Source organism: Emys orbicularis, chromosome 4 (assembly GCF_028017835.1).
Source record: "Emys orbicularis isolate rEmyOrb1 chromosome 4, rEmyOrb1.hap1, whole genome shotgun sequence".
NCBI lineage: Eukaryota > Metazoa > Chordata > Testudines > Emydidae > Emys > Emys orbicularis.
In genome coordinates this window covers 76,479,668-76,503,396 of record NC_088686.1, presented here as the reverse complement: position 1 = coordinate 76,503,396, position 23,729 = coordinate 76,479,668, and the positions used below count along the sequence as shown (strand labels likewise).

General features: G+C 47.1%; 1 protein-coding gene across 1 annotated transcript in view; it reads right to left on the bottom strand.

Annotated features, from left to right (window-relative positions):
* Nucleotides 1–5,755: 5,755 nt before the first annotated feature.
* Nucleotides 5,756–23,729, bottom strand: part of PHF21A (PHD finger protein 21A) — a 273,573-nt gene continuing 255,599 nt past the window's right edge. The window contains exons 16-19 of the mRNA XM_065403270.1: nucleotides 16,259–16,414; nucleotides 14,415–14,490; nucleotides 14,009–14,112; nucleotides 5,756–6,016 (exon numbers count right to left, since the gene is read on the bottom strand). Of these exons, the coding sequence (XP_065259342.1) occupies nucleotides 5,756–6,016; nucleotides 14,009–14,112; nucleotides 14,415–14,490; nucleotides 16,259–16,414 (597 nt within the window). The remainder of the gene's footprint in view (nucleotides 6,017–14,008; nucleotides 14,113–14,414; nucleotides 14,491–16,258; nucleotides 16,415–23,729) is intronic.

Sequence of the window (23,729 nt, the reverse complement as noted above, 5' to 3'; positions counted from 1 at the left end):
CTGAATGAAAAGAGGGTGGAAGCTTGGAGATATATAGGAGCAGGAGCTCCAGAGCTAATTCCTTGGGCACTTCCTTTCTACATCTGATGACCAACAGCATGGATCTGAGGCAACATGCTGCAGCTGCTCAGCCAAGGTGCATTTAGAGATTTAGCTTTCTGTTGCAGAGGCCTTAAGAGACGTTGTGTCTTCTAAATAGAGAAGACTGCAGAGCCCGCTTCCGGCTGGTGATACAGCTTGTGAATGGCCTTGGGTGCGGCAGTTTGCTGATCAAGTGAGCCCAGGAGTCCTTGATAATGCCAAGCAAGTCAGGTGCAGGGGAAAACATTTATCCTTTCTCTTTGGGTTGAAAAAGCCATCTATGCAAATCCTCTTCTGTACAGAAAAATCCAGGAGGAAGCAGTCTTGGGAGTAAGTTTTCTGTGACAACTTGGCAAGCCTGAACTTGCCTTGAATCCTCAGTGTTCAAGAAGCCCTTAAAGCCTGATTACCGGACTATAATTGCTATTGCCAGCAGGACAAGGGGAGGGGAAGAAGGGACTGAGGGAGCTTTATAGTGGATGTGGCTTGGGCATCCCTCTGTTGGTGGGAAGAAAGTAGTACGATTACTGGAGAAGCTCATAAGGGCGGGGGAGCAGTAGAGCTCATTGTGGCTGGGCTGCTGAGGGAGTATTTAGCATGTTCCCCTCGTGGATGTGTGAAGAGGCGGGTGGGTGAGCCAAGAGGCTGGTGGTAAAATTATTTATGGTGCAGGAACACCTTGGAACTGCTGCTATTGAGGGTCTTCTTGCTATGGTGGCGCATGGAGAAGAGGCTCTAACTGTAGCTCAGGCATGCTGGACTTCTTAGTAGACCACATGTAGTGCCAATGATTGAGTCTCATCAAACTAGCCCTGGTCTGGGTCCTGGAAGGTGGCCAAAGGAGAGTTGGGCCCACTGCTCACCTCAGACCCCATATCAGCCAAAATTCTTGTCTGTGCCCTGAGCGGGGATGGGGATAGAGCTGAAGTGCCTAGGGGCAGGTGCAACAAAACATCCTACCCTATGCCTGGTCACATCATCACTACTCTTCTGTGCTTTGAGAAGGCTGGACCAGGGAAGCCTCCAGCAAAAACAGTTTAGGTTTTGACATCTGAATATTCCATTTTTAAAAAATAGGTTTAATTTTCACACTGTATTAAGCTGGTGCTGAGAGAGCAAATCAAACATGGTTCAGCCTTGCTAGGGGGTACACCTGCAGTGCAAATTCATTGACGATGTTTTGCTACATCTGTATTATAAGGACACCTCCATTTATTCCACGTACCTCAGGCAGCCACAAGAGGAGGATTTCACTCTGGGCTTTGTGAATGCTGGCCAGGCTCGAAGTACAAGGGCTGGGCCTCGGATAGTCCCTGGAAGACGCTGATCTGAAGTTGAGGAGGCCAGGATTAATGTTCACATCTCCAGACAGCTTGGATATGGATTTGCTTTCTGAAGCCTTGTCATACTGTCAATAAAATACATCACTGACTTCCTGTCAACAACTAATCTAACAGATCTGCCCACAAAATCTCCACAACCATGTAACTCTAGGTAGGCAGATGTAAATTATCATCATTACCAATAGAGTCATGTTTGCAACTAAGAGCGAATAAGATTCTTGTGTTGCTCATGTAACAGATCCTGTTAACCAGGATTCCCTAGGTGCAAAGCATTTTATCCTACCACTGATAATTACCTGCCAATGATGCACTCACAGAACCATTAAGTCTCCTACACTGTCCACCAATAAACCATACCGGTACTACTTTGTGATTGTCTGTTTTGTACAGCACTGAGCACACTGCTGGCTCTAAACAAATAACAACTCATCATCATACTAAGTATTCTGTCAAGGCTGCGTGATATCCCACAAATGCACCTTCCAGACATTTTAAGAACAGATTGCAAGGATAAGGGAAAAGCTGTTTCTAAAATTCACTTGTTCTTTTTCTGAGCAGGGAGAGAGGCAGCATGACTTAGTGAACTGAGCATTGGGCTGGGAGCATCACATGCATCTGATACCGACTCCTTTTGTGGCTTCACTTTAGCTCCCTGCCTCGGTTTCCCCATCTTTAAAATGGGAATAAGAAGTCACCTACTCCTGGCAGTGATATAAGGATTAGCTAAATGTCCATATGCTGCTTAGGAAATACAAAATACTAAGTATTATTATATGTAGCTTTCCATATGGCCTCAGTTCAGAGAAATTTAGAATTGGAGAGGTTTCAACACCATCAGACCATACCAAATATGACAGGAAAGAAAAGACAGCAGATATTAGTGCAAGCTAAAAGCTAACTACCAAACAGTTGTAATTTCTGCATTGTTTGGGACTCCTTTGAGCAGCTGAATATATATATATATATATATATATATATTATTTTCTATTTAGTAAATGTCAATTCCCTCACTGCCCAATGTTTCCAGCTGGACAGCTGTGGCTCCTGTTTACTTAATGTCTGTGCAGCAGCAACATTGCTAATGTCAGCACAGTTCTTGGAATGGTACTTGCCTATTAACTGATGTTGCTGCAGAGCCAATAGGGGAAGCATACCAAAAAGGATCAGAGAGAAGGAAACAATCTACCAGAGACAAAAACTCTAACCTAAGACCATTTCTCTGCCAGATCATAGTGGAACTGACGGTAGGCTTTTGTAGTCTGGAGAATTTTTTCTAACAAAAACTTTAACATGGGTAGAAATTAGACTTAAGTAAATTGACGCATCTCTTCAGAGCCTAGAGACAAGCAGACACCCTCAGAAAGGGGCAGTGGGTGTGTTCACAGGGGTGGAATGAAAAGGGCAAGGTATTAACAGCTCCTGGGTGCTGCACTGCCTTTCAAAACAAGTAAGACCAACACTGAATTCCAACCTCAGCCCCTTCCAGTAACAGGCGGAGGAGAAATCAAACCAGTTCTCAGCCTTCAAATGCATTGTGACCCCCAATGGCACATTGCTCCAAACAAGACTGTGAAGATAACACTGGGGGAATCACAGGAACATGGGAATTGCCATGCCAGGTAGGACTGGGGGTCCATCTAATCCAGTAGCCTGTCTCTGACATAGTATCTTCAGAGAGAGGTGCAAGAAACCTCTCTGTAGTGGCTGGCTTATGCCCTAAAGCAAGAGGGCTTATATCCCTAGTTTATTTTCTCTCATTATCCCTATAAATATTGGATCCTTTTAAAAATTCTACTAAGCAATTGGCTCCAATGATACCTTGTGGCAATGAGTTACACAGGTTAATTGTGTGTTGTTACAAAAAAAGTATTTCCTTTGATCAGTTTTAAATTTGTTTCAAGGGCTGCGTTCCTGCTTTGCCACTCATGCTAACTGATCTTTGCTGCTTAGCTGGCTTCAGAACAGAACAAAGACATTTGAAGATAAAGTCTAGTTTATCATAGGGTAAGCTGAGAAGAGCACACAAGAATTCCTCCTCCAAATCTACTGACAAATGTAAGAACTGAGGATCAACTCCTGGGCTCAGAGCTGAAAAAAGTGTGTGTTCACGTCACTGGAGAAGGGGAAGTGTCCTTGAGGAACAAAGTGCTAGTGAAAACAGACACTAAAGGAGAGTGAAGGAAACAGCGCCAAGAATCTCCAAGAAGCATATGCAGCTGTGGCTGCAGTGAGATTCTCAGGCTATGCCAAGGTCAGGGTATTCACTCTGCTTTGCCCAGAACATAGTAGGCAAAATGCAAAGCTTTTCAGTGTTGCATTGCCACCACCAGAGCAGGTCTACCTGGTTATTGAAACACATGCACCACTCACCACCACACAAGGAGCTCTGCCTGAGTCCCTCTGCATAGCGTGCCAAACATTACTCCTACTGAAGCCAGAGGGAGTTTGGCCATTGATTTCAATGGGAACAGGCTTTGGCCCAATGTATTCATATGCATTAGCAGAACTGATAGCCACTGCATGTCCAGCACTCTTAACTGACACAAACAATCCCTATAACAATGGAACTCACAAGACATGCTCTGCTACCCCCAGTCACACTAGAATATGAAAGAGATGGAATTCTGAAATAAGGTGATATGACAAAAGGAGATTTCAGGTGTAACAAATCCACTGTCTTTCATCCCAATTAATTCTACACCTGTGCTCTAATCAGTCCATATTTAAATATTACAAAAGCATAAAGGCTTTAACAATCAAGCTGCCAGTGCTCTTTTCTGGGCTACTAACACACCAAAGAATGGGGAGATGTGATAAAAGCAGAGACAACACAGAGAGTTCCTCCCGATGGAGAGTGAGTTGCAGCACTTAGAATTCAGCCAGTGGCATGTATGATATAACCTACGGAAACCTGCCCCAGGGGATTTTAAAACACAAACACAGCAGAATGTCATCATAATAGGCAAAGTCTGTGTCAAAAAATTCTAAGCACACAGCATTTTCTCCAGTTCTGACACCTTTTTAATAGAAATCACTTGTTTAGGAAACAAATAGCACTTTTATAATTTTTACAATGTTTCTTACCTTGATCTTATTTTAAGTAACACTAGGAAGACCTCAATATCTTTTATTTTCCTTTTTAATTTTAAAAAAGTTGTTTTTTCCCCAGATACAAAGATTTTGCCCTTGCATAAAAAAACAGTGCCCAAAACGATGACACAAGGACTCACAAAGACTCACTGTATCTCACTGACACTATTACTTCTAATCTATACCATGCAAGGTCCCATCTACCTCTTTAATTAGACTGTCAGCCTGAATAACAGCTTTTCTATTCCTTATTTATTTTTCGTTACCAAAAGAAAGAGAGGAAATGAAAGAAAAGGACATTTCTCTGTTCAGTTCACACATCTGGGTCATGTGCTGCTTTGTTCAGGATATTTTTGTTGTTTTATAAATATAGAAAAGGGTTGGAACCTCGTTTTCAAGTAAAGTCATTGATGCACATTTTCCCTTGAGACACCCCCTTTCAATGCTTCAACTCAACCATTTTGGTCCCCTCTTCTCCCTCTCCCAACAAAGGCTTCCTGGATCAACTTGAAGATCCAAACCAATCCAATTCTCCAATGCATTTCATTTGTCTAGTGTGAAGAAACAGGGTTAACCCAAAGCTGACAGGACAGAAAATCCCCAGCCTGCACATGTGCTCGTTACTCAGTGAAAAATCCATCCCCATTTTGTTTTGTACATCTCCTGTCTAAACAATAGTAAATACTGCTTATTTGATAGACTTGTCCCCTCTGGGCACTGGGATTTGTTAATTTATACTTCTGTTTTTTGGTTTAATAGTACTGAGAGTTTAGAAACAGGAAAAGCCCACAGGCTCTTTGGACTTATTTTCTCCCTAGCTAAACAAACTGTTCTGCAAATAAGGATTTGAAACCTGCTCTCCTCCCTCATCCCTGCTCCTCACCCCAAACAAAAATAAAACAAACCTATAGTGGCTGTGGAGGCTGCTGCAGGCACACACTGGTGTAAAATATAGAGAGAGTAAATATATTATTTCACTTGGCATGGTGCTGGCAAAGAACCCCCAGCTGGCACTATTCATGTAACATGATCCAAACTTTGCATGTACACACAGAATAAGAAGGATCAATTGGCAAACTCCGGTGCCGCCTGGCACAAGCATCTTCACGCTCTCTCTGGAACCAAAGAACTAAAGAATTCTGCACTTTCCAGAAGAAATCCGGTTTTGCTTTTCTAGAGTTTCATTATTTTGCTGCTCCTCCTCGCCGCCACCTCCCTCGGCTCCTTCTTACTCCACTGTGTTATTTAGTCTCATCGCCTTTGTTACAGTTCACCATGCAGCCCTGGGAAGGGGCTGGGGCTGGGGCTGGGGTGGAGGCGGCAGCATTAGCATTGTTAGTTGAGTCCATGCCATTGGAGATGGCTACTGAATTGACCTCAGAGTTTATGGATTTTGAAAGGTCAATGCCTTGGATGAGGCGGACCAGCTGTTTTACCTTCTCCAAGGAGCTGTGCATCTCCTTCTGTTTTGCCAGGATGGTATTCTTCATTTCCATACATTTCTGCAGCAAATTAGAACAACAAAAAGCTCAACCATTACACCCATAAGGATAATTAGCAGAATGGAAGAGGGTAAGGAAAGGAATTTGGATTTCATCAACCCAGGTATAGGCATCTAGCAAGGAGGAGAGTTCCAGAAATGGCTGCACCTGGAAGTTCACTTTCCCAGCTTGGAGGAAGACAAACCTCAAAGCTGCACACACAAATTAATTAATATTTACAGACAGATAAGTTAAATTGCCAGCAGGTAACTACCACCTGCTCTGCCCCCATTTATGTCATTTCCCTTACAGATTAGGAAATCACCAGAGATGCCTCCATCCTATTGTGTTTCTTCTGGAGGAAAATATGGGGTTAATGTCCAGCTGAAATTAGCAAGTTTTGATTATTTTCTATTAGTATTGCATTTCTGAAATTCCTCCAACTCAGATCTGCAAATGCAGGCATCCTGTAAGAGCTGACCTTGTTGAGAGCACATATGTCCTGCTAATGGGATAGAGCCTTGCTTTCACATACAGTTTTGCCTATTTTAGCAGAAACATCATTCCCTCCCCATAAATAAAAAGGGGGACTTGAAGAGATAGATGCAGTGCCCTCTTCATTTAAAAATCTTATTTTCTTGCCATTTTTTTCTTGCATGTTACAAAAAAAAAATCAAGAAGCTCTAACAACAGGAAAGGCAATTTAACTTAACCACTTGATGTCAGGAGTCCATGGTTGAAACTCACTAAAAGAAAAAGGAGAAGGTAGCCAATACCTTCTCTACGGATGTGGTTCAATTTAATGATGTATAAACCACATAGGCCCCAACAGATGTCCTGCAGAAAGATGGTATCTTTTTAAAAAAAGTTTTGAAGCCTTTTGTCTACATTGATCTTCAAACCCTCCTGGTCTGAGTCCAACTTTTAACACATATATGACAGCAGTAGAAAAATCACCACCACAACTGGAACTAATTGACCCCATGTTGGCAGTTTGAGTTAAGAGGTAAATAATGAGTGGTCCATGGAGAGTGGACTGCCCTCTTCACCTATAAATAGTTCTTCTAGGTCAGGGCTGAAGCACATCGGTAAGTGGGTGCTGCCCATGCACTGTTGCTTGCCAGGTCAGGTCAGGTCAGCCTAGCCTTCTGGTGATAAAGAGAACATTCTAGTCCCCAAAGCTGTTAATCCAGCACCTTTCACCACTATGATATTTACTTTCTTAAAAGGATATAGGTAGCCTTTCCATATATATTATTTATCTGAGTTATTCTACTATGTTCAGCATTAGATATCTTTGGACATCAGACACCTTATAAATATTTTTTTTAATAGAAAAAAAATATCCCAAAGTATGTGAGGGTGAGTACAGTGAAATACACTAGAAAAGACAGTTACCTTTCCGTAACTGGTGTTCTTTGAGATGTGTTGCTCATGTCTATTCCACAACAGGTGTGTGTGCTCGCCACGTGCACTGGTGCCGGAAGTTTCTCCCCTAGCAGTACCCGTAGGGGAGCGCTCCAGTGACCCCTGGAGTGGCGCCTCCATGGCGCGGTATAAGGGGCACTGTGCACTCCCCCCACCCTCAGTTCCTTCTTGCCAGACAACTCTGACAGAGGGGAAGGAGGGCGGGATGTGGAATAGACATGAGCAACACATCTCGAAGAACACCAGTTACGGAAAGGTAACTGTCTTTTCTTCTTCGAGTGATTGCTCATGGGCATTCTACAATAGGTGATTCCAAGCTATATCTGTTGGAGGTGGGTAGGAGTTCACAATTTCTCAGGCCGGAGCACAGCCCTGCCGAACCCGGTGTCATCCCTGGTCTGGGAGACGATCGCATAGTGTGAGGTGAACGTGTGAACTGAAGACCATGTAGCAGCCCTACAAATGTCCTGACTGGGGACATGGACCAAGGTGGCAGCCGACGAGGCCTGTGCCTGAGTCGAGTGTGCCTTCACAATTGGCGGTGGAGGGATTCCCCCCAGGTCATAACAGGTACGGATGCACGAGGTGATCCAGTTGGAGAGCTGCTGAGTGGAGATCGGCCGACCTATCATGCACTCGGCCGAGGCGATGAACAGTTGCGAGGACTTTCTGAGCGGCTTAGTCCACTCCAGGTAGAAAGCCAGAGCTCGTCTCACATCCAGCATGTGGAGGCAGCGCTCCTCACTGACGCATGGGGCTTGGGGCAGAGGACCAGCAGAAAAATGTCCTGACCCATGTGATAGGCAGAGACCACCTTCGGGAGGAACAAAGGGTGCGGGTGGAGCTGGACCATATCTTTATGAAACACCGTGTATGGGGGCTCGGAGGTCAGGGCCCTGAGTGCTGAGACCCGCCTAGCTGATGTGATCACAACCAGGAAGGCCACCTTCCACGAGAGGTGTGACCAGGAGCATGTGGCTAGCGGCTCAAACGGGGGCCCCGTGAGATGGGCCAACACCAGGTTTAGGTCCCACTGTGGGGCAGGGGGCCTAACATATGGAAAGAGACGATCTAACCCCTTAAGGAATCGGCCAGTCATAGCATGGAAGAATACCGAGTGGCCCTGCACCGGCGGATGGAAGGCCGATATGGCCGCCAGGTGCACCTTGACTGACGAGGGTGCCAGGCCCTAGGCTCTAAGGTGAAGGAGATAGTCCAGAATAAGCTGGATCGGGGTGGCCACTGGGGAAAGACCCCGCTCGTCCGCCCATCTGGAAAACCGAGACCACTTTGCCAAGTAGGCTCGCTTGGCGCGTGGAGGGCAGCCTGCTTTATAGGAGGACACGCCGAACCCCTTCCAAGCACATCCTTTCCTCCCGACCTAACCATTGAGCAGCCACGCCGTGAGGTGGATTGCCACTAGGTTGGGGTGGAGGGTGGGAGAGCAGGTCCGGGCGGGACGGCAATGGCCACTGTGGGGCAACCGCCAGGCCCGTGAGGGCCCCGTACCAATGCTGCCTGGGCCATGCCGGGGCAATCAGAAGGACCCCAGCCTTGTCCGTCTTTATCTTTTCCAGGACCTTGCCGATCAGCAGGAACAGGGGAAAGGCAGAGAAACTGGCCTGACCAGGACAGGAGGAAGGCATCAGAGATAGCGCCCTCCCACCCCGCCAGAGCTGAACCGGGGGCAGCGACGGTTCTGCCGAGTCGCGAACAGGTCCACCTGGGGAGTTCCCCACACTTGGAAAAGTCTGTACACCACCTCTGGGTGGAGAGACCACTCGTGCTGAGAGGAGAAGTCCCTGCTCAAGCGATCTGCCCACGCGTTCTGGGCACTCGGCAGATGGAAGGCCTGTAGGCAGATGTCGTGGGCTATACAAAAATCCCACAGCCTGAGGGCTTCGCAGCAAAGGATTGGGCCCCGCCTTGCTTGTTGATGTAGAACACTGAGGCCGTGTTGTCCATGAGGACCCTGACCACCCGGCCCTCCAGGTGCGAGCGGAAGGCCATGCACGCCAGCCGTACCACCCTGGGCTCCTTGACATTTATGTGGAGGGTCAGATCCTGAGCCGACCATAGACCTTGGGTCTGAACGTTCCCCACATGGGCCCCCCATCCCAGGTTCGATGTATCGGACATCAGCTCCAGTGACGGGGGGCCTGCCCCTGAACTGGACCCCTTGGAGCATGTTTCTCGGAGAGGACTACCCTGTAGGGAGGTGATCACTGGCTTGGGTACTGTGAGGACTTTATCCATCCTGTCCCTGGCCTGGGAGAACTCAGAGGCCAATCAGAGCTGGAGGGGCCTCATCCTGAGTCTGGCATGAAGGACCACATATGTGCACGCCGACATGTGACCCAAGAGCTGGAGGCATGCTCTGGCTGTTGTCACCGGAAACCTTGTGACCGTGTCTATGAGCCCCTTCAGGGTCTTGAACCTGTCCGGTAGGAGGGAGGCTCTGGCCGATGATGCATCCAGGACTGCTGCGATAAACTCTATGCGTTGAACTGGAACTAATGTGGACTTGGTGTTGTTTACCAACAGGCCCAAAGTGGTGCATGTGGACAGAAGGAGCGCCACATGATCCCGCACCTGTGACCGGGAGGTGCCCTTGACCAACCAGTCGTCCAGACAGGGGAAGATCTGGACCCCTCGGCGCCTGAGGTAGGCCGCAACCATCGACATACATTTCGTGAATACCCTGGGGGCAGTGGATTGGCCAAACGGGAGGACCATAAATTGGTAGTGTTCCTGCCCCACTGTGAAATGGAGGAAGCATCTGTGCCCCTCAAATATATGAATGTGGAAGTACACGTCCTGCAGATCGCGGGCGGCATACCAGTCCCCGGGATCCAGGGAGGGGATGATGGAGGCCAGAGAGACCATGTAGAACTTGAGCTTCACCATGTATTGGTTCAGGCCTCGCAGATCCAAGATTGGCCTGAGCCCCCCTTTGGCCTTCGGGATAAGGAAATAGCAGGAGTAGTACCCCTTGCCCTTGAACTCCCCAGGTACCACTTCCATCACTCCTAGGCCCAGGAGCCGCCCCACCTCCTGCTCGAGCAGAGCCTTGTGCGAGGAGTCCCCCAGGAGGGACGGGGGTGGTTGGGAGGGAAGGAAGTAAACTGGAGGGTGTAGCCCCGGGAGATGGTGTTGAGGACCCATCGGTCCAAAGTCAGCCGCGACCACTCCGGGAGGAAAGCACACAACCGATTGGAGAAGGGAAGCTTTATTGAGGGTGGATCCCTGATGAGAACTGGCAGGGCGCCCCTGGGCATCCCGTCAAAACCGCCTTTTCCCCATTTGCTTGCCCTTGGAGGACCCAGGCTGGGGGGCAGGCCGAGACTGCCTCTGTGGGTGCCTCTTATAGTCCTGCGACTTCTTATAAGCGGTCTCGTATTTTGGGTGTGGGGCCTGAATGGGACTCTGCTGCAGCTTGAACTTAGGTTTAGCTGGAGCCGGAACATGGAGACCCAGAGTCTGGAGAGTCGTGCGGGAGTCTTTCAGGCCATGCAGCTTTGTATCTGTTTGTTCCACAAACGGAGCTTTGCCGTCAAACGGGAGGTCCTGCAGGGAGGTCTGCGCCTCGCTGGACAACCCAGAGAGCAGGAGCCATGACGCCCTTCTCATGGACACCGCGGAGGCCATGGACCACGCAGCCTTGTCCGCTGCATCCGAAGCTGCCTGCAGGGTTGCCCTGGCAGCCGCTGTACCCTCCTCCACCAGCGCTTTGATCTCCTTCCTGTTGCACTCCTGGAGGGAGTCCTCGAACTTGGGCAGGGAGCCCCACAGATTGAACTCATACCGGCCCAGGAGAGCCCGGTGGTTTGCCATCCGTAACTGGAAGCTCGAGGACGAATACATTTTTCTTCCAAAAGAGTCCAGCCTCCTTGAATCTTTATTTTTCGGGGTAGGGGCTGGTTGGCCCTGCTGTTCTTCTGGCTGACCAACTTGACCACCAGGGAGTTAGGAGCAGGGTGGGTGTATAAGTATTCATGCCCCTTGGCGGGTACAAAATTGCATTCCGCTATCTTAGAGATGGGGGCCAATGAGGCCAGGGTTTGCCACAGGGCATTTGAAATTTTCACCACCCCTTCATGGAGAGGCAAGGCCACCCTGCCCGGTGCCGAGGAGGACAGCACGTTAAACAGGGAGTCCGAGGGCTCCTCCATCTCCTCTGCTTGGAGGTGGAGGCTTGATGCCACCCTTTTTAAGAGTTCTTGGTGGGCCCTAAAGTCCTCCTGCGGGATGGATGGAGGAGGGGCCGTAATCGCCTCATCCGGGGAGGATGAGGAGACCAACGCGGTACTTTGGGTGTCCACCGGCACCGGAGGGTCCACCACCTGGTCGGTCTCCGGGCATGGTGCCGAGGATGTACGTCCCACCGACTCCTTCCTTGGAGGTCTGGAGAGGGAGGCCGATGGTCCTTCTGAAGCTCCAGTCACCGAGTGAGCCCCCATCAGGGGCTGTCGGGGGCCACGGTGCCCACTGGTACCATTGGGCCGGCCACAGGGCCCGGTGCCACTGCACCTGCTGCGGAGCCGGCTGTTCAGCCTGGCTGGCCTGACCCGACCCATCGATGGACGACTACGAAGGGAGGCCGGGCTGACATACGACCTGCCACTGTCCCTGGACTGTGAGGAGCGGCGGCGCCGGGAGCGATGCTGACCATGGGACCGCGATCCTGCTCCATGATCGGCTACGGCGGGTGGACCTGCAACGGTGAGACACTAGTGATCGATGCCCGGGGCTGCGGAGGCGGTGCCGTGGCGTGGTCCCGTCGGTGTTCGCTCCTCGAGGCGGAGCGGTGCCGAGAGTCTCGGTCAGACGGAACCCAACCAGACAGCCTGGTGGGCGTCGAGGGTGAGCCACGTGGACTTTGCCCTGAACGGTCGCTGGGCGGCGATCCCAGCGGCGGCTTGCCCCTGGAGCGCGGGGCCAACATCGGCAGTGCTCCTGGTACTGGTATGAACACGACATAATCCGGGCCGCCTGCAGGGCCTCCAGTGTGGAGGGCATCCAGACATCTGGGGAGGCCTGTTCCGAATGGGCCGGGCTACTCCGTCGACTTGAGTCGGAGGCCTACAGGCCAGTGGGGATCAAGGACTGCCCGACGTGGGTCTAGCCTCTGTCCCGGGTTTACTCTGGTGCCGCGGTGAAGGCCTCTTCCTAGCCTTCTTGGCGTGCCCCGTGGACGGGGAGCGGTGTCGACTAGTCGATGGTGCCAGAGGGTCGCCGCGCACCGACACCGCGGTGCCGACTCGGAGCAGCGCGCCGGAGCCAGTGTCAGCGCCGACTCCATCAGGATAGCCTGGAGCCTAATGTCCTTTTCTCTCTTGGTTTGAGGATTAAACGACTTGCAAATCTTGAAGCGATTGCTGAGATGGGTTCCCCCTAACAGCGTAGACAGTCCCCGTGCAGATCACTCAGTGGCACAGATCGCCTACAAGTGTTGCACGACTTAAAACCTGGGGCATGGGGCATGCCCCAGCCCGGGCGCTCTAGCTAAACTAAACTAACTAAACTAACTAACTAACTACAGGTACCATACACTGAACGAATAAGCAATTTTGGGGAGGAGCTACAGGAAAGCTGGAGCAGAGCAGTTACAAAGCACCTTCACTGGTGGCAAGAAGGAACTGAGGGTGGGGGGAGCGTGCAGCACCCCTTATACCGTGCCATGGAGGTGCCACTCCAGGGGTTGCTAGGAGAAAAACTTCCAGCACCGATGCACGTGGCGAGCACGCACACCTATTGTGGAATACACATGAGCAATCACTCGAAGAAGGACTGTATGATGTCGCAAATGTTGGCTATGGAACAGAACTTAGCATTTATAGTTCTCTGATATTAACATGGGACCTCCTGAGGGGTTCATGTTTATATGTGGTGACTTAGGAGTCCACCTTGTGTGTGATGATGAGATAAAGTTACAAGCTAACACATAGGTTCTAGTTATTACTGTTACAAAACAAGGTGGAAAACCTAGTTTCTGGTTAGGGGGAAAAAGTGTGGGAAATTGTAATTAACATTAGGCAGGGGCACCCAAAGTTTGCCCAAAAGAAGACTGCCTTGGTAACTTGTCAGGAATCTGAGGGCCAAACCTGTGAGTAACATGGAGACCACTGCAGTTGCTTTCATTTTAGATATGATGGGGCCATGCACCAATGCTGTAAGTCCCACCATGCAATTTGGCCTACTGACCCAGAATAAAATGAAGCATCAGATATTAGGACCTGTAGCTACTTAGGCTGCTCCTCTGTAATAAAAATAAGAGCCATAGAGTCCACTGTACATCTCCATGGGTTATGTTTGTCAACTGTTGGTATTATGGGTTACTGCACATCTGCAAGGTACAGCTAGCATGAGTTAATGTAGCTGTACTTTAAACATCCAAAAGATCCAAAGGGCAAGAGAAAGAGCAAAGCTCAAATAGAAGCTTACCCAACTCCCACTGACTTCTATGGAAGTTGGATCAGGCCTACAGTACCAGTCTCCAGACTTATGCTCTGCCTGCTTGCATGGTGCTAGAATGAAAAGGCTGCAGAGAACAAGTGTAGCATTACAGCGGAGAAAAATACTTACTGTTATGGAATTGCTGAGCTGTTTGACCTTCTGCTCTAGTTGTTCTCTTTCTTGTTTTAAATCTGAACTCCATTTAAGTAGCTTCTGTTTCTCCTCTTCTTTTGCTGTAAAAGGGAATAATAATCCTCTCAATGATGAATATTTAAAGAGTCCCTGTTATGCCCTTCAGATGGAGTCTCTAAGCTACTTTATACAATGGACACATTGGATCATACCTGAAATTGCACCTGCATAAATGAAGAGTCACATGAAGCTTTCACAAAGTACCCAGACTGCCCTTTTCACATTATTACTTGGGTTATCAAGTAATCAATTTCCTCTTTAAAACAAGTCCTACCCAATACCATTCCCAAAATAACATTTTACAAACATGAAAGCAATGCAAAGGTGTTCTCTGTTTTCCTACCTGCTTTGTATGCAATATATGAATGAACAATTGCTAAAGTCCCTGGCCATGGGATTGCTTCTTCCTTCTTCAGCATCTGAAAGAAAAGAGTGTGTACATTTAACTGGCACACATTTTACCTCTGGGAAAGGGAGAAAGAAAAAGGGAAGAGACAAAAAGAGAGGGTGAGACAAAAGAGTTTCTTTCATGGCTATCATTAGGCACAACCTGTTAACATAATGCCTTGCAATCCTGTTCCAAGGTTCAACAGAGGGAATTATTTGCATCTGTATTATAGCCTCCACAACAGAGGCCGATTTATCACAAATGTCAGCATTTTCTCACTCCCTCATAACCACAAACATCTTCTGCTCATGACACTTAACAGGTTAAAGAGGAATGAAAAGACAACGTATCTGATCTCAAACTTGCCAGAGGACAGGAACATGGCTTCATGGCTCAGACAAACTGCTGATCTAAGTTGTTCCTGGAAAGCCTCTGCACCACACATATGAACTTCACACTTTCAAACAGATAAGACATGACACTTTCCCATCTCCACCTGCTCTCAGGACCACGTTACTGGTGTTGCCAAACTCTCCTTATAAGGATAAGCATCATACTTATCTTTAAGAGGATAAACAGATTCCCTCTTAAGATACCTTATTTAGGGAGGAAGAATGAATCTTGGTAGCTCACCAGAGGAATGACCCAGGGGACTGAGGCTGGAATCACTCTAAAGCAAAATGTCTCTGACACTTTTTAATTTATTTTCTGGTAACTTTTCAGTAAAACATAAACCGGCGCTGGTGGTGGTGGTGGGGGTGAGTGTGAAAGCAAGGCTGTGCCCCCTCCTCCTTCAGCTACAACCACGTTGAGTAATTTAATCTACTGGGAGTTTTTGTTTGTTTTTTTGTTGCGTTATGTAACATGCATGTGGAAATGCCAGGTTGCTTTCTTATGTTATCATCTGGTTAACAGAGGCTCACATGGACTACTAAGGCACTCACTTAGGTAGGGTGACCAGATGTCCAGATTTTATAGGGACAGTCCCGATTTTGGGGTCTTTTTCTTATATAACCTCCTATTACCCCCCACCCCGTCCTGATTTTTCACACTTGCTGTCTGGTCACCCTTCTCTTAGGTCAGACAGTATATTAATAGCTTTTGGCTGATGGCTTAACAGCAATCCATTGTAATTCTTGAAGTTCCAAAATAGGGGAAATGAAAACAGCAGTTTATTTCTTTATCTTGTAATCTTTATGCCATTAATGGATGAAATATCATCTCATTATTCCAAACCATTTGTATACTTTTACAGAGAGATTTTGAGGGAAGAACGTCCAAGTCATTCATCGATAGTCATTATTCTGACACCGGATGTACCACGAAAGAGAACAGGAATGACAACCTCTCTAATGTTTGGGTTTTACCAGGAAGCATTGGCTCAGTATTTTCTCTCTAAGGGTAGGCTTGTGCAAATATCCTATTCACTTTGGACAAAGAACTACCACCTTTCAGAGAAATTCTGAGTAAAAAAGCTACAGGAAAATTCTTATGGGTCATAGAGAACCTTTCCCAAAAGTTTGTGTGCTTTGCCCCAGAAAAGCAGAGTTGAAACACAAGGGTAACACAAAAGGACCCTGAGTCTGGGAGCACAAAAGCAAGACTTAAAGGCTTAGTATTTGTGAGCATTCGAACAGTGGCAATTTGATGAAATTCACACAAGCCTAATTACAGATCAAATAGATTTGTTCAATGTCAGGCTGTTCCAATCTAACTAAGCCAAGTGATCAGGTTATTTTCTTTAACTCGGAAAATCTTTGAAGTGCACTGTGTGTAACTCCCTATCTTTCAAACAATACCTGGTCTTGACATTTGGGACAGATCCACATGCCCTTGGGAATGGTTTTCAGAGGTGGGTCCAGACAGTCCAGGTGATACACACGTGAACATGTGTCACACATCAGCAACTGCCCGCTTTTCCTGCAAACACTGCAAAAATCCTCATGGATATCGCCCTATAAAATTGAGGGAAGGGGGTGAGAAAGAAGAAGGCAAAAAGTGAACTTTGACCTTTGACATCTACATCCTAGTTGAATGTAAACGCTTCAGCACAAGCTACAGCTATGGGATTCTATACGGCTAAGTTCTTTTTAGGAGGTGTAACCGGAAAACCAGCGAGGATGTCAAAAGTACAACTCCCTCTGCCCTCCCCAGGTGAGACGCCCTAGTGAATGTTTGTTACCACAGTCTCTAGGAACAATCCCTACCCCACCATCCATCTTAGTTAGGAAAATGTTCAATAGTTTCAGCCTGCACTGGTAAGATACTCGCTTTCCTTGGTCCTTCTAATCTTTGGATGTAAGCACAGCTCCATGTGGGGAGCATACAAATGAGGTTGCCTCTTGTCCACAGTCTTTCCTAAGAAACCCACAGAGGGCAATATTGAACTTTAAAACAACACCAGTAAGTATTTAGAGCACATATGTGACATCTTTTCAAACTGTTATACTGAAAGAGAAAAGTGCTCTGATTTGTAAATTAAAAAGAATGGACCCAATTCATCCCTGAGGTAACTCCTTTAACTTCACTGAAGTTACATCAGGATACATTTAGCCCATTATATTTTAAAATCCATTGCCCCAACCCCACAATGACTACTGATTTCTGCTTCATCATTAACCAAGGCCTGTGAGGGGCAGAACGAGGGGATATCAAAGGTTCACAAAACCAAGAGGGGAAAATGTTATTTTTAGCCATAAGAGGCTTTCACAAGGAACTGAAAAGTTAGTAGATAGTGTCCTTTTAACAATCTCTGTTTTACTATTTTTGCATTATCAGTGGAGGCACTTCCTTTCCCCAACTATTCACTCCCCAAGGACCCTCCCCCACAATGCAAAATTCATGGCAAGGTTAGGTTATGTTTTTATCTCTTTATTCCTCTCTCTCTTTCCTCCCATCAATCCCATCTCATGCTTTTGTGATTTTTAATAAATAGATGTTTGAACAGAAGAACACACAAGGAAAACAACTTAAAAAACAGAGAGAGGAACAGGGACACCCAAATTCTACCCTTTATTCACCTGCGGGGCTGCTCTGGCAACTTGCCACACCTAAGACCCAATGTCTCAAGCCCTCGGCACATGCAATTCTCACTGACTTCAGTGAAGTTCCATACACACAACACTTGTAGGATCTTAACCCTAATTTGTCTAAAATGAAGCAAATTGTAGCTGCATGCCTCTTTAGTATGAAATTATCGGGGCACGCAATGTTCCAGTTTGACTTGAGTAGCCTCTTCACGTTTGAGGAGTTTTGCCATTTTAGAATCATTCTAGACTTTGCCTGGCTCCTATATAGTATGTGGCTGGGCAAGAAAAAGTGGATTTTTTCTTTATTAGGGATAATTAGGGCCCCACCAAATTCACGGTCCATTTTGATTAATTTCACAGTCATAGGATTTTTAAAATCATACATTTCATGATTTCAGCCATTTAATCTGAAATTTCACAGTGTTGTAATTGTAGGGATCCTGACCCAAAAAGGAGTTGTGGGAGGGTTGCAAGGTTATTATGGGGGGAGGGGTTTGCAGTACTGCTACCCTTACTTCTGTGCTGCTGCTGACAGCAGCGCTGCCTTCAGAGCTGGGCAGTTGGAGAGCGGTGGCCGCTGGCCGGGAGCCCAGCTCTGAAGCCAGAGCCACTGCCAGTACTAGTGCAGAAGTATGGATGGCATGGTATGGTATTGCCACCCTTCCTTCTGCACTGTTGCCTGCAGAGCTGGACCCTCAGCCAGCAGCCGCCACTCTCTGGCCGCCCAGCTCTGAAGGCAGCAGTGCAGAAGTAAAGGGTGGCATGGTATGGTATTGTGACCTTTACTTCTGCGCTGCTGCTGGCGGGGTGCTGCCCTCAGAGCTGGGTGTCCAGCCAACAACTGCCGCTCTCCAGCTGCCCAGCTCTGAAAGCAGCGCAGAAGTAAGGGTGGCAATACCACAACTGCCCTAAAATAACCTTGTGACCTCCCCTGCAACTCCCTTTTGGGTCAGGACCCCCAATTTGAGAACCGCTGGTCTGCCCTATGAAATCTGTATAGTATAGGGTAAAAGCACAAAAAAGACCAGATTTCACAGGGAGAGACCAGATTTCACGATCTGTGACACATTTTTCATGGCTGTGAATTTGGTAGGGCCCTAGGGATAATGTATTAAATGTATGCAGCAAGAGATCCACCATATTTTCAAAGAAAATCACACACAAATACAGTTTGCTGAGATTTAACGTTCAGACTCCATGACAGATAAGTCTTACTCTATCGGGAGCTGCTCTTCATCCCTTAACTCCCAAGGTTAACACTGCTGTCCTGTTTTCTAAAGGGTCAATCTTTCTTGAAGCTCAGTGTCATGTTTTGATTCCATAACTTCCATGAATCAAATGAGTGTAGGGTTCTGAGATCATTTAATCTTTAATACTAAAGAGAGTTCTTAAACGTTAATTGAAGAAGCAAATCAGTGAGATTTCATGCCTCCCTTGAAATGAAATTTGTATTGCTGGGAAGAGCTTCCTTTTCCTCTTTCCTGCATTGTGTGAATGCATAGAAGGAACAGAAGGCAGACAGGAAACAAGATAAAGGCAAACAGAAAATCCTCTGCAATCCAGTCTTCAAAGGAAACTCATCCTAGACCTTTTGAAGTTCTACGTTAATGCATGGCCCAATCTTGTGAGGTGCTGAGCATCCTCAACTACCACTCAATATAATGGCAATTGAGAGCATTCTGCATGTTGCCGGGGCGATCAGTATCTCTCAGGATCAAACCCATTAAACACTGTGACATCTGATATCCTGCAGAATCAGATCTAAGCAGGTGATTTCCTTAATCTCTCATGCAAGTATCAGTTGCTCAACAAGTTCAGGTTTAGAACTTCTAAATTCAATGGAATGTTGAGTGATGATTCATGTAACACGATGGGTTAATAAGCGAGGTATTAATTTTCTTGTAATGCTCCATATGTACCAACTGGAATGGACACACACACACACACACACACATCCATAGCCCTATTTTCATCTTATCAAGGCAGTAATGCAATAGTGCAGGGCATTTCGTGGGAATTAATAACTGGTGGTGAATGGTTCCTGAACTCCCCCCAGCCAGTATTTAATTCCCAGAAAATGTCCCATGTCTTATTTGTTGTTAATAAATATATGTATAATATGGGCCAGATTGTGTGGTATGTCCCCTCTACATTGCTGCACTCTGACTACAGGCTTCTGAAACAGCTCCGAGGGGCCATAAGCAGCCAAGTGTAATGCATGCTGGAGGCTGAGAAGGGCTGAAGCTGGCCCCAGAATAGGGGAGGCACAAAAGGTAACAAAGTCACTTTTGGCCTCACCTCCTCTGTTCCTACATCAACTGTAGCCTAGACAGAACAAAAAATCAACCCTAAGCTCTTCAGGGCAGAGACTGGGTCTTTGTTATTTTTGTACAGTATCTAGTACAATGGGGCCCTGGAATTTAGGTGTCACTGTCAGAGAAATAAATATAACAATAAATCAGCACTATATGTAAGTGTGTGTGTAACCTCTGTATTTAGATATATCTATATCTATCTATCTATCTATATAGATAGATAGATAGATATTACATCATAAAAAGCCTGTGGAAAAAAGAGTAGGCGACCATGTATTTAAAGACAGCATCATTATGCCTATGCACAAAAGGGCTGAATTAAGGTTGCACTGGCAACCTTAATTCTGACATCCCCTAACATTTGAGGGCTTGCCTTTGCAAACTGAATAAACATTGTTGTTTGGATGTAATTTCCCAAGTTTTTTAAAAACTTAAAAACTGAAAGATAAAAATGTCATCCTGTGGTACCATATTGACTCCCACACGTGGGTCATCACCATGATTGGGATATTTAGATCCACAGCACAGTCCTCTACCACTTCAGCCCAACAGTAACTGGTAGCAATAGATGGCTGTTTTCTTCTAAGCAGACCTGCCACTAGAGTGACATGGAGACACATGCTTTGCCAGTGGGTTTTAGAGCTATTTACTAGACATCATAGGAATGTCAAGACTCCAGAATAATGGGATTAATTCCAGGTTCTTTAGGAGAGTACACTCAAGTGATTACAGACCTCTCTGTCGCCTCTGCTTCTTTCTCCCTCTGCCTCAAGCTTGACCCTGCCCATCTTGCCCTCCCCCCAGCCCAGCTTCTGCCTCTCTCTCCTACCTCTTGTTCCTACTCCCATGACCCTCATTATTGCCCCCCCCCCCCCCGCTCTTGTGCCTGTACCCTCTCTCCTGGCTCCTGCTCCTAACTCTGTTCCTTCCTAGGCTCTGATCCATCCTCCCAGCCAGAGGTCCTGCCCTTGTCCCCACACTTTGCATCTCTTCCCCTCCAGCACCCTATTCCTTATCCTGCTGCACTCAAGTCAGTTTGTCTCCTTGCTCTCCTCCAAACTGCCTGTGTCACAGCAGAGACAGCACAGGAGAGAGAGTCTAACTGCTCTCAGTTCTGGTGCCTGGTATCACAGGTACTCCTGGAACCTGGGAGCAGCAATTGCAGTAAAAGTCCTGCTTAGCCTCAGGATGGAGCACGATTAGTCATTCTGCATGTGCAGTCTGGTCGGCTTGTAGAAGATGCAAGGAGATGGAGCATGCTCAGTGGAGCTGGATTCATCAGAGAATTTTGCTGCCAAACTGTAACAAGCCTCTACTGAGAATGTGCAAACAGATTTTTCACAGGCATATAGTGTGGCCAAATTTGGGGGGATTTTCACACGGATGTCAAAAGGCCATCTCTGACTCAAAGGCTATACCGATGCTAAAATTCGAGTCCCTGCTCCAAAACATGGTTGTAACAAAAACAGTTATCAAAAATTTTTTTAGCTTGGGCAAAACATTAATTTTGTTGTGTTAAATAGCTGAACTGTTTTAGGTGAAACTTTCAAAAAAAAATTTCAACTTGAGTTAGACACCCATCGTGGAAAGTTTCAGCCCAAGCGATTTAAATTTGGCAAAGTTGTCAGCAACTGAAAACAGGGTCTTAAAATGGAAAGCATCGGGCAACCTGCATCACTTATAATAAATTAAGATCTTTATAAGCTGGCACCATTCTCTGAGTATCCCAGTATATCTTGTGTTGAATATCTAATTAGTAGGGCCCTACCAAATTCACAGCTGTGAAAACACATCATGAACCGTGAAATCTGATCTACCCTGTGAAATCTGGCATGGAGCCGGGGGCTCCTATCCTGCGCAGGGCTCCAGCTGCTAGTCCCAGCTGGGGATGAGGAGGGACGAGACTTCCTCTTCCCCTGCAGGGGCTGCTCCTGGGGCGGGTCAGACCCATCTCTGGAAATTTCCCCCAGCTGTAGGAAGCTTGGCGGGTCAAGCTGTCACCGCTCCCCCTCATGCGGAGAGGCTGCAGCTTGAGCTGTCACCTCCCCATGTGGAGAGGCTGCGGCTGCAACTGTCACACACCCCCTGTGCAGAGAGGCTGCGGCTCCAGCTGTCATCCCCTGCGTGGAGAGGCTGCGGCTGCAGCTGTCATCCCCTGCGTGGAGAGGCTGCGGCTGCAGCTGCAGCTATCACCTCCCTGCACAGAGAGGCTGCGGCTCCAGATGTCACCTCCCACCCACTCAGGCAGGAGACTGCCAGGAAAACCAGACCTATGGTAACCCACCCTCCATACCCTGTGTGACCCTCACTTCTGTGCTGCTGCTTGCGCTGGCTTTAGAGCTGGGCGCCCAGCCAGCAGCCTTCCTCTCTGAGGCTAGGTCTACACTGCAGCGGGGGTCCGACCTAAGATACGCAACTTCAGCTACGTGAATACCGTAGCTGAAGTTGCGTATTTTAGGTCGGCTTACCTGGCGGTGAGGACGCGGGAAAGTCGACCGCTGCCGCGCTGCCGCCGACTCCGCTGCCGCCTCTTGCCGAGGTGGATTTCCGGAGTCGACGGCAGAGCGATCAGGGATTGATTTTACCGCGTCTTCACTAGACGCGGTAAGTCGATCCCCGATAGACCGATTGCTACCCGCCGGATCGGCGGGTAGTGAAGACAAAGCCTGATTGTCCAGCTCTGAAGGCAGCCCCCCTGCCAGTAACATGGCGAAAGTAGGGTGGCAATCCCATAACCCACCTACAATAGCCTTGTGACCCTTGCACCCTGACCGCCGTTTGGGTCAGTACCCCCACAGTTATAACAGTGTAAAATTTCAGATGTAAACATGAAACTGAGTAATTTTACCCCCTGGCTGTGAAATTGACCAAAACAGACCATGAATTTGGTAGGGCCCTACTAATTAGATTGTAAGCTCCTTGATGCAAAGGACAGTATCTTTCTCTTTGTCTTCATATACAACATCAATATTTAGCTGGTGCTTAAATAATTAGTATTTTGTATTTCTATAGCCAAGAATCTCAAAGTTTTTTACAAATATTAAGTCTCAGCACCCATGTGAACTACCATTATCCCATTTTACAGAAGGGGAAACTGAGTCACAAAAATGATTGGACTTTCACAAGGCTACACTGTGAGTTTGTGGAAGACTATGAACAGAACACAGATCGCCTTACTTTCAGCCCTGTTCTTACATCAAAAGACCATTTTCCCTCATAGTAGTTATTAGGACTGTCAAGCGATTAAAAAAATTAATCGCAATTAATTGCACTGTTAAACAATAATAGAATACCATTTATTTAAATATTTTTGGATGTTTTCTACAGTTTCAAATATATTGATTTCAATTATAACAGAATACAAAGTGTACAGTGCTCACTTTATATTTATTTTTATTACAAATATTTGCACTGTAAAAAGCAAAGGAAATAGTATTTTTCAATTCACCTAATACAAGTGCTGTCATGCAATCTCTTTATCATGAAATTTGAACTTACAAATGTAGAATTATGTACAAAAAAAAACTGCATTCAAAAATAAAACAATGCAAAACTTTAGAGACTACAAGTCCACTCAATCCTATTTCTTGTTCAGCCAATCACTCAGACAAACAAGTTTGTATACATTTGCAGGAGATAATGCTGCATGCTTTTGGTTTACAATGTCACCTGAAAGTGAGAACAGGTGTTCTCGTGGCATTGTTGTAGCCAGCGTTGCAAGATATTTACATGCCAGATGTGCTAAAGATTCATATGTCCCTTCATGCTCCAACCACCATTCCAGAGGACATGCGTCCATGCTGATGAAGGGTTCTGCTCGATAACAATCCAAAGCAGTGAGGACCAGGGCCGGCTCTGGCTTTTTTGCCGCCCCAGGCAAAAAAGCCTCCGGCCGCCCCCCCCCCCCCAGAGGGGGGGGGGCCGGC